At 33.6% G+C, this 12015-nt stretch overlaps 1 protein-coding gene across 2 annotated transcripts in view; it reads left to right on the plus strand.

The window, feature by feature from the left end:
• The window catches only part of Slc12a2 (solute carrier family 12 member 2), a 100706-nt gene that overhangs the window by 40237 nt on the left and 48454 nt on the right, over positions 1-12015 (plus strand). For both annotated transcript variants that reach the window (XM_046460150.2, XM_046460149.2), the window contains exons 5-7: positions 6452-6591; positions 9171-9281; positions 11219-11327. In XM_046460150.2, the coding sequence (XP_046316106.1) occupies positions 6452-6591; positions 9171-9281; positions 11219-11327 (360 nt within the window). The remainder of the gene's footprint in view (positions 1-6451; positions 6592-9170; positions 9282-11218; positions 11328-12015) is intronic.

The following is a 12015-nucleotide window of genomic DNA, read 5'->3' on the forward strand; positions in this document are numbered from 1 at the left end:
GAGCCACAACCCTAGCCCCTGCATCATTCATTTTTAGTTAGCTTTTGTTTATGGTGTACAATATGAACCAGGATATTCAGTTTTTTCAGTATCATTTGTTGAAAGATTATCTCTTCCAAAATTACCTTTGTGATTTTTGTCAAAATTTAATTGATTCTACATCTGTGGATCTATTTCTAGACACTAAACTATTCCATTCATCTTTGCAAAATCCTTTGTCCAACTCTTGTGCATTAGGTATTAGGAAGTACTACTAAGATCTATTTCTGCATAGCAGAAGTTTTGACCAAATGTGTCGGAGTTTTGCATACCAACAACCAGCTCTCCAATAGATAGTTAAGTGGTGAGTGATTTAATTAAATAATGATACTAATTATCTGGAGTTAAGGCAGACCCCACAGGGTGGCGTTATTCACCCTAGACTATCATCATTTAGATGCCAATTGCAAATGCAGGAATCCTGTACTTCTGACTGACCTACTATACACTGGTGGTTTTCACAACCTCTTCCTAAGGTTTGATGATTTGTTAAACAGCTCATAGAACTTAGGAAAACAGTTTACTTAAAATCACTTTATTATAAAGGATACAACTCTGAACTAAATAGAAGAGATGAATAAAGCATAGTATAGGGGAAGGCATAGCCACTCCATAGCCGCTTTTGTGTCCTCTCTGGAAGCCACCCTCCTGGCAATTCTGGGTCTTCAACCTGGAAGCTATCTTAATCCCATTATTCAGGATTTTCATGGAAGTTCCATTATATGGGCATGATTGAGTTAATTACCAATGACTAATGATTTAATCAATCTTCAGTTCTTCTCCTGTCCCTTCTCCTGAGGTTAGGGATTGGGACTGAAAGTTCCAACCCTCTTATTTCTCTGGCAACCAGCTCTCCTTGAAGCTATCTAGAGAGCTACAAAGAGTTGCCTGGTTAGCATAAACTCAGCTATGGTGGAAAGGGACTTACTTTGAATAACAAAAAATGCCTCTCACCTCACTCCTATCACTTAGGAAGTGCCAATGGTTTTACAAGTTCTGTTCCATGAAAGTGGGACAAAGACCATATATGTATATTTTCATACCATAGCATCATGCCAAGGAAAAGATTTTTAGTATTTTGCCTGCGTTTTGAATACAATTGTAATAAGGGCTTTATTTTTTCTAACAAGTTCTAAATTATTTAACTTTTGAGCAATAGTAAGAGATAGGAAGACATTCATTTTAGTTTGTAACAGATCACTTAATTCTGTCAAATGACAAAATTCAATGATTTAAAGATCTTAATTGGCTTTATTTTCATTCCAGAATCAGGCAACATTTCAAAACAGAAAGTGTGTTCTAATGAGCCAAGCAGAGGAAGGCAGGTTTATAGACACAGAGGGGCTTACAAAAGCAGAAACAAAGATCAAAAAGCAGATTGGTCATTTCAGAGAGAGGGCAGAGAGACACAGCAATAGAAAAATAACGGCTCACATGAAGTTATTACAGGTTACCTTTCCTTGTGAAAGGATTAAGGCAGAAATATGCATACACACACATATATGTATAGGGTTTGGTTTCTTTATATGTATTTTATATATATAATAGATAAATTATATATATAGAGAGAGGTTTTTGTTTTGTTTTGTACTGGGGATTGAACCCAGGGGTGCTTTACTACTGAACCACATCCCCAGACCTTTTTTTTTTTTTTTTTTTAAATTTTTTGTTTTGAGACAGGGTCTTATAAGTTGTTTTAAGGCCTCAATAAGTTACTGAGGCTGGTGTTCAACTTGTGATCCTCCTGCCTCAGCCTCCCATGTCCACTGGAATTAGATATGCCCCATTATACTCCACTGGGCAAAAAGAATTTGAAGCTGGCCTGTTTGGCAAATTTGTTATCTCTCACTTACCCTGTTTTCTTAGAAGTAGGATGAACAGTTTAGCTTTGTTTTGGTGTCATGGAACTTTAGCATGAGTGACTCTATTTTTAATTTTAGTCTAGTCTGTTAGGCCACAGTACAAGAACCTAGGCCAAAATAATAATCTCTTATATTTATTTAACAAGTCTTTTAACAGCTTAACTACTCATCTATTGCTTGAAGTTACAGCTCTCTCAGAATCTCAATTTACTGTATGTAAGTGAGGAGTTTGATCTGACAACCTCTGAGATCTCTTCTAGTACTGGGATTCCATGAAATGACACAGTAGAAGTGTATGGCAAGAGTGGTATAGCAGTGAGAAACTTGAGTCATACTATATCTGTTTCACATTGTAGATGTTAGATGCTAGTCCTGAATTGAGGTTTTGGTTTTTTGTTTCTTCAAAAAGATATATAGATTTAATTGCCTTTAAAAAAATTTTTACATTTAACACATAACCCAGCTTTAAAAATAACTGGAGATTTCTTTCGACTTTTTTTTTTTAATAAGTAATTAAGTAGATGAACTTGACTAAGAAAGCCAGTCTCTCCTAATCTTCTCTTGAAATCCAGCATATATATTTTGCTATCTCATTTTGGATAGGGTATGTTGGGGTATATGTGTATTCCAGTACTATGTGTCAAAAGCAGAGTAGGGTAGAGTTTTTAAAATAGTAATTGTCAACAAAATTTTATAGCTTGTTAAATCGTCATTATTGAAGTAAAATACACATGCAGTAAAAGGCACACATTTTAAATTTCCAGCTCTGTGAGTTTTGATAAGCATATACATTTTAGGCAAACTATAGAATTTTTCTGTCACACTGGAAAGTTCTTTTGCATTTCTTTGCAGTTTATCCCTCACCTGTGTCCCAGGCTAAAAAGTCGTAAAAGTCTTCTGCCTCTACCTTTTCACTCTGTAATGTTTTTGAGACTTATCCATGTTGTTCAGTGTCTAGTTTCTTCATTTTTATTGCTGTGTGGTATTCTACTTAATAGAACTTATAATAGCAATAAATTGTTTTCTTTTGTACCTTATTGGTGGACATTTCATTTTTTTCTAAGTAGGGGGCTATTGAGTAAACTGACATGAACATTCTTGAACAAGACTTTGTTGTGGTATATTCTTCCTCATTTTGAGAGAAAAGATGTGGACTTGTTGATTCTTGAAATAGTTGTAATAATTTACTTTATAAGAAATTGCCAGTTTTCCAAAGTGGATGTACCATTTTAAAATTTCATCAGCAATATATGAGATTCAGTTTTTCTACTGCTGCTAATACTTGTTATGTTTTAAAAATTAATTTCTTTATTTTAATTAGGTATTATAGCTATTCTCGTGGAAGTTTAATGGCGTCTTAAAGCATTTCCTGTTGATGAATGATGATGAACATTGCTTATTGATTGCTTGGGTCTTCTTTTGTGATACATTCAAATCTTTTGTCCTTTTTTGGGGGGCGGGGGATGGTGGTACTGTAGATTGAAACTCTAGCCTCACACATGCTAGGCAATCACTCCACCACTGAACTATACCTCCAACCCTGGTTTTATTAGTTTTTAAACTGCTGTCTTTTGTTATGGCTTAGTAAAAGCATTTTAACACTTATTCTTAGGCCTTTGATTAACCTAGTTAGTATTTATGGTTGATTTGAGATTTAGAAAGAACTACAAATCTGCGAATCCACATGGAATAATAAGAGAACCCAGTGTGGTTTTATCACTACATGTCATTTCTGGCGTCTTATTTTTTGTTTTCTTTCTTCCTTTCCTTTCTTTCTCTACTTAACCACTGAACCACATCACCAGTTCCTTTTTATATTTCACGAGGAGACAGGGGCTCACTAAGATGCTTAGGGCCTTGCTAAATTGCTGAAGCTGGTCTTGAACTCAAGATTCTCGTGCCTCAGCCTCCTGTGTTGCATAGATTGCAGACATGCGCCATAGTGCCTGGCAAAAGAATACATTCCCTGTACTCAGTAATTGGGGTAGTTTATGGCTGGATTATGAGCCTCCATGAGGATTTTTCCCTGATTTTGACTTCTGTGTTTGCTTGAACAATAGATTATTTTTTGAAAGAAAGTAGTTAATTTTTGTTTTGATGCCTTTTAATTGAACATAGTTTTTTTGTTTTGTTTTTTTTTTTTTTTTTTACTGTACTCTTGAGCATTTTCCATTATAGACTGAGTTTCAAGATTTTATTATAAATTTTGTATTGGGTAAACACCCAAAGATAGAAAGATCTGAGTTTAAGTACATTTCTAGATTTGCAGGACCTTGACCAAATTATTTAATTTTCTAAGCTTATTTCTCATAGATAAAATGAAGATGAAAATAGTATGTTGCTAGAATGGGTAATTCTAGTAGAAGAAGGAAGGAAGCAGGGTTTTTTTTTTTTTTTTTTTTTTTTAGTTTTTTTCTCAGCCCATAGTAGGACTGATTTTTTTTTTTTTTTTTAAAGAGAGAGAGAGAATTTTTTAATATTTATTTTTTGGTTTTCGGCGGACACAACATCTTTGTTTGTATGTGGTGCTGAGGATTGAACCCGGGCCGCACGCATGCCAGGCGAGCGCGTTACCACTTGAGCCACATCCCCAGCCCCAGGAAGCAGTTTTTAAGTCACATTACCTCTAGGAAGCAAGAATGGAAATGAGGAGGAATAGGGCATAGAACTTTTGCTTATCATCAGGATTAAAAATTAAAGATAAATAGATGCTTTTATTTTCTTTATTATCCACTGAAAATTTCCTGAAAACAGAATATAAATATCTATATTTCTTTCACACACACTCTCACTCTCTCTCTCTTTCTCTCTCTTTCTCTCTCTGTCTCTCTCTCTCTCTCTCTCTCTAAAGTAACAAACTGGGTTTTAAGTTTAGGTTTGTGGAAGATTTTTAAAATCATTTGGGATGTCAAAATTGAAGTCTTATATAATCAATATGCTAGAGCACATAACAAATGGATTCTTATTGGTGGTAGTTCTTATTCTAAAGTTTAATTTTTCAACTATGAAAACATATAAATGGTTGTGATTGCAATTAGCCTTTCTTTGTGACTTAATTTTCTTGTTTATAAAATCAGGATAAATAATAGTTGTCAATCCATTGTTGGTATTAAGAGTAAGTGAAAAAATATTAATTTGGAAAGCATACATGTTTATAGGTATGACATAGTATATGCCAGGGATTTTTCTTGTAATTAACTTTCATGTGATTTAATGTCTTTAGAGCTTTTATTAAGATCTTTATTTGACTTACAAAATTATTATTACATAAAAATTTATTGGACTTCTTAGTGTTCAGAAATATTCCTGAGAAATTTTTTAAGTCATTTTCATCCCAAATTATGAGACTTATGTTAAATTGTAAGATTGCATTTTTTTTCTCTAGGATTTCTGTGATAAATAATTGGTGTTACAGGTATTTTCAAAATGAAATTTGCATGTTTAGTGTTTTATCAGATGGTAGAATTTTGTGTTGTTTCTATTTATCATCTTTATACTGGGTGAATAATAGAAACAAATATTCATCTGTTTTAATAGCATTTCATTAAATGGCCTTAAAATTAAACATTTCTTTAGTATACAGAAATATATATATATATTATGTAGCTTCAATATTATTAACACTAATAATTTGGTTATGACCTAGAAACCAGATTTAAACTAGAATTTTATAAGGACTAGACTTCAGGAATACATTAGATTGACTTCAAATCAAATATTGCTTTAAATTTATTTATTTATTTAGCACTGGGGATTGAACTCTGGGTTGGGGGGACTCAACCACTGAGCCACATCCCCGGCCCTATTTTGTATTTTATTTAGAAATAGGGTCTCAGTCTCACTGAGTTGCTTAGCACCTTGCTGTTGCTTAGACTGGCTTTAAACTCGTGATCCTGCTTCCTTAGTTTCCCAGGCCACTGGGATCACAGACGTGTGCCACTGCGCCCAGTAGTATTGCTTATTTTTTTTCCACATCTTCATACTTATTTTTTAAGTTAGAAAAATACTTGCTTTGTGATAATGTCATGAAGTATCTTGTTTATTCTGCCTTTTAGGCAGGATTTACTAGAGTACAAATTACTTCTTTGGGATGCCATTATATGCTTTTCTTTGCAGTTTGTTATGAGAATTGTTTTATTTTTGCCTTGGTATTCACACCACCTGCAAATTGTCATTATAGTTAAGCAATTGAAATCAGGTCAACTATGAATTTTAAAGTTAACATATTACTTGGAAAATCATTGGGAAATGATCGTGATATTTATGAATATGGGGAGGAGGCTGCCCATTTTAATCTAAGCTTGAAAGAGAAAGTGGGACTTAAAATAGGATGAGCTTATATTTGATGTGGGAGAATTCTCCTAATTTGGGGGATTTTTAATGGAGTGCAGTGGACTGTGAAGAATTTTTTTTGAATGTTCCTGAAAATATACTCACCTTTTGTTAATTTAATTGCTGTGCTTACTGAAGGTATCTGCTTTGTGAATTCTTTATGTATTTAAAAGGCTTGATTGGTATTAAATCCTAACTTTCTTTTTTTCTTTCTTTAGGAGGAGCGTATTATTTAATATCAAGAAGTCTAGGGCCAGAGTTCGGTGGTGCAATTGGCCTGATATTCGCTTTTGCCAATGCTGTTGCAGTTGCTATGTATGTGGTTGGATTTGCAGAAACTGTGGTGGAGTTACTCAAGGTAATTCACCTTTCTTTTGGTCATCCATTTGCCACATCTTTATTGAGTGCTCTGTGCCCTCATCATGTTAGGAGTTAGTAAAGTTGTGATGTGATAACTTAGAAACTTGCCCTTCAAGAAATTTAGTACGAGAGACAGACAAAGAAGAAAATTATGTTAGAATGCCTGCTGTGGAATACTGTAGGTGGCATTAGCAGCCCAAATTAGGGGCAGAGAGGTGGTGTTTACATGATCCTCTTTGGGAATCGGCGTAGTAGGAGTGTTGAGGAAGGGTCTTCAAGTAAGGGAGTTAGCATTTGCAGGCAAATAGGAAAGGTATAGTCAGGCATGAGGGAACAGGAAAGAAAAGGAAACAAAGGCCTGGAAAGTGTAGAGTATGTTATGTTAAACAAACTAAATATTTCACTGTGATTGAAACACGGAGTGGCAAGACTTAAGTCTTAAAGCATCAACTCAAGAAAGGTCTTATTTGTAGGAAAGTGGGCTTTAATATTGGAATTGGGGCCTAGAGAAATATCTGACCATAGTATGGAAAATGGATTTGAAGGATCACAAGTTGGGATGGAGACCATTTCAAAGTTTATTGTAACTATCCTGGAAGTGGAGATGGTGGCTTTTATTACAATAATGACCAGTGGAGTTGGAGAGATGGAGATGATATTCAGATATTTTAATAAAGTTGAATGAGGACTTCATGATTAATGTAATGTGGGAAATTAAAGAAAGATAAATGAGGATTTCAAGTTTATACACAGATTTATGACTATTGGATTTAGTTGGAAGGTAATGCCATTCACTATGAGACAGAATATAGAACAGCCTAATTTTGGATGTGCTAATTTGAAGAACCAAATAGAGCTGGTATCTAACTATTCAGAAAGAACTGTTCAGAAGACAGTTAATAGTACTGCTCTTGGATTCAGAAGAGAATTTGTTTGAAAAGTTATGGAGATATGTGCCATTTAAAGAAGTGAGAATGAGTAAGATTCCTTCATATTAACTGAAAGTTGTTCATGTTAGGTTGTAGGTATTCTTCTATAGTAGATTATGGCAAATTAGGAAGCATAAACTCTGAAAAGACTGACGCTATGTTGCTTTGACCTCTGCCTATATAGGCCAACAAAATGAAGAAAAGGAAGATGTATAAAGTAAGCAAGTGATATAATCACTGAAGTCCATATTCTTTTAGTTTAGTTTTAGTTTTTATTTTTATTTTAGTATTTGTTCTTATTTTCTGCTCAGTTTAAGATTAAGCTTGTGAACTCATCAGAATATTTAGAGTTTTAAAATGTTTTTGTTTTGTGGAAAGTTAGATCCAACCAAAATTGAAACAAATACTTAAAATACTTGATTTAATATAAAAAAATATATGAGAGAGAGAGAGAGAGGGAGGGAGGGAGGGAGAACTTTAATATTTATTTTTTAGTTTTCAGCGGACACAACATCTTTGTTTGTATGTGGTGCCGAGGATCGAACCCGGGCCGCATGCATGCCAGGCAAGCGCGCTACCGCTTGAGCCACATCCCCAGCCCAAAAAATATATTGAGCTATAACTTTGGTGTTCTGTTGTACTTATGATCTGTGAATCTCAATTTAAAAACAGATCCAATAGATATATATTTGCACTCTCATCATTTTTTTCTTCTACAGGTAATCATCAGGTGTGATTATCCAAATGCTATAGGAAATGTCAAATGATATAAAACTAAAATTTAAAAATAATATATAGCTAAAAGTTTAGATATAATTTTATTAAATCAAATGGGGTCCTTTAAAAAAGTTGAATTTGTTCCTGTTTTATTGACACTTACTATGCCTTTGGTTGGCAAAAATGACTTTGGATCCTGGGATATTTTTCTCAATTTTTTTATTAAGCTCATCTAATTGGAATTCAAAGAAGATTTTTCCCTTGTTGCTTTTATGAAGGAGTTTTTTTAAAAAGCTTTAATAAGAAGGGTTTTTTTTTTAAAGAAGCAACTGCATAGGAAAATTGTAACTTTTATAATTTTTCAATCATAATGCAGTCATTCTAAGTTATCAAAATAAATAGATATTTTAGGTTTTTGAGCCTTTTATAAATTTATTTGAGCAGTGGTAATTCATACATAGCTACTTACTTAGATTGATTGAGGTATCATAGCTTTTAGTTTTAATCTACCGGGGAACTTTTATAATATGAATCTTAAATTCAAGTAATTTTTGTTTGTAGAATGGAAATAATATGTGGTTTTGACAACTGCATGATGGAGATTGTTCATCTCTTCCTCACACATCATAAAAGACCATCAAAAACATGAGTTCTCTAGCCAGGTTAATATGAAATATATCTCTGCTCTGACATTTAAAAAAATCTAATTAGCAGACTAAAGTCATTTTTTTTGTTTTTTGATTATTGAATCTATATCAGATATTCAAGTATTAATTTAATCATACATTTGATGTTAGATCATCAGATGCTGGAATGACATCTCAATAATAATTCATTCCTTAGATTTCCCATCAGTTCATTTAATAAGCATTTATTCAACATCTACATGTAAGGCATTGTTGCTCATTATATTTATAATTCTCTTTTCTAGGAACATTCTATACTTATGATAGATGAAATCAATGATATCCGAATTATTGGAGCCATTACAGTAGTGATTCTTTTAGGAATCTCAGTAGCTGGAATGGAGTGGGAAGCAAAAGTAAGTCATGTTAGGAGTATCTATATATGTTTAATATGCAAACTTTTAGAGGTTGTCTTTTTTTTGTTTTTGTTTGTTAATTTCCTATATGTAGGTGGGGCATATTTGAAGAAAACCGGTCTAGGATTCAGTTAAACACAATACTTTCAACGAGTTTGTTTTTGTTTGTGGTGGTGGAAATTGAATTCAGTGCTTCATAGATGCAAAGCGTGATGCACTCAACCACTGAGCTACATCCTCAGCCCTTTTTATATTTTATTTTATTTTGTCCTAAGTTTTGAACTTCTCACTTCCTCCCCTATATTTCAGTATTTACATGGAAATATTCAGGTCAATATTAGGTAGTCATAGTTTAATAAATGGTTTTATAATTTATTCAAAGAGATTCAGTTTAACAATAAACCTGGGGCAATGACTGAAAGTGTCCACCTGAAGTTAGAGAAGCAATTCTTACCCCTTGATATTGAAATCTTCAGAAATCAATTAGTGCTAGTGTTTCTTGAAAAAATTGCTGAATTCACACACTGATCAGCAAAGCATGCAGAAATATTATTGGATCTTAGAGCATTACAGTAGGATACAGCACCATTCTAGTTTCCTGAATAGTGAATATCTACAAAAATACTGTTCAGAAACTCAGAAGGTCCAAGTTTTTTCATGTTTACTTTTGTAGGTTCTGTAAAACTCACATATTTGTTCTATAAGTGATAATATTTACTGAACTGAAAATTAGAAAAAAGAAAGAATCTTTTTCGAAGCTTTTAAAGTCATATTAGAATAAAATTAAATCTTGTCTATTTAATTATTTATATTCTTAGTGCTAGAAATCAAATCTAGGGCCTTGTTCATGCTAACCACATGCTCTGTCACTGAGCTATACTCCCAACCCCTCATTTATTTGTTCTTTTAACACATTTACTTTGTTGAAGGGATGTGATTAGCATTAGAAGTAGTTTTTTTTTTTCTCACTGATGTAATTTTTTTTTTTTTTTTTAGTACAGGGAATTGAACCTATTCGCACTTCATCACTGAGCCACATCCCTAGCCCCCACCCCCTTTTTTTTCTTTTGGTACTGGGGATTGAGCTCTGGGCAATCACCACTGAGCCACATGCCTACCCCTATTTTATATTTTATTTAAAGACAGGGTCTCACTGAGTTGCTAAGCCCCTCTCCAATGCTGAGGCTGGTTTAGAACTCACTTTCCTCCTACCTTAGCCTCCTTGAGTCACTGTGATTATAGGTGTACATCACATCGCTCAGCCATCCTAACCCTTTTTATATTTTATTTTGAGATAGAGTCTCGCTAAGTTGCTTAGGACCTTGCTAAGGTGCAGAGGCTAGCTGTAAACTTGAGTTCCTCCTGCCTCAGCCTCCCAAGCCCCTGGGATTATAGGTGTGCACCACCATGCCCAGCTGATAACATAGTTTTTCATAAGTATTTGTTCACTTTTATTGGGAGTTAAAATTGGAGAAAAATTCTTTCCTTTCCATCTCATTGCCTCTTGAGTTCTCCTCCTCCATATTCTCTACTTGTCTACTCTTCTTTTCATATAGAAGTCACATATTTAACATACGTTTGGATCTGGTATAAAACTTGCATATGTGTTAAATTTGTTCTTAATGTCAAGAATGTCACTGAAAGCTGAAGGAAACCGAATTACATAGGGTGAAAATCTTACAGTATATATAATTTTTAGTGCTTTAGGGTTTGATATATATGTCATGATCCTACTTTTGCTACCCGCTAACCCCCATTATATAGAATATTCTAAAACAGTTCTTTGTTTGTTTAACCAAAGCTTATCTAGTACCTGCTTTGTGCTTGGCACTCTTTGGGGAAGCAGACAAAATAGAAGAAAAGTTACATTCTAGTGAAACTAAATAAAAGTATTGACACAGTACACTTGATTTTATTTTTAATGTTTAAAACTACAGGCTCAAATTGTTCTTTTGGTGATTCTACTTCTTGCCATTGCTGACTTCGTCATAGGAACATTTATCTCATTGGAGAGCAAGAAGCCCAAAGGTTTCTTTGGTTATAAATGTAAGTAAAGAAGATTAAATATCTTTTTAAAATTTATTTATATTTTTTATGTAGTACTGAGGATCGAACCCAGGGCCTCATGCATGCGAGGCAAGTACTATACCACTGAGTTACATTCCCAGCCCTAATAAATACCTTTTAAAGAATGTATATTATAGCATTATACTGCTAACTAATTTAATACATTTTAGGTATTTTGTAATGTAACGAGTTAGTTCTGGTGATCCACACTCATTCTTATTTCAGTTTTTGTCACCTTTATATAGTCTGTACACTTGCAATAAAAGTCACCTTCATTTTCATCTTTTATTTTTCAGCGTTAGCAACAAAAGGTGATAGAATTTACAAAAATCAGTGATACTGAGAAAAGGTGCTTTTGATCTCTACTTCTTGGGGCAGTTTGTAACTAACATGACCTTTTATGTGGTGCTGGGGATCAAACCCAGGTGTTCTACCACTGAGCCATATCACCACCCCATTTTTTATTATTTTAGATGTATACTTATGTATCCCTTAACTATGGAAACACTTTGTGAGAAACATTCATTGACATGCAATTCGGTGGATGAACTGCATGTATTCAATTAGTTGTTGTGAATTGAATTCATTGAATTCATTTTTGTGCAGATATCAAAATATAATACAAATTAAGATGTATACAGTGTTAATAGGCAATATAATCTTATGG

This window comes from Marmota monax, unplaced genomic scaffold (genome assembly GCF_021218885.2).
Source record: "Marmota monax isolate L192 unplaced genomic scaffold, Marmota_monax_Labrador192_F-V1.1 WCK01_AAM20220418_F8-fsc00006, whole genome shotgun sequence".
Lineage (NCBI taxonomy): Eukaryota > Metazoa > Chordata > Mammalia > Rodentia > Sciuridae > Marmota > Marmota monax.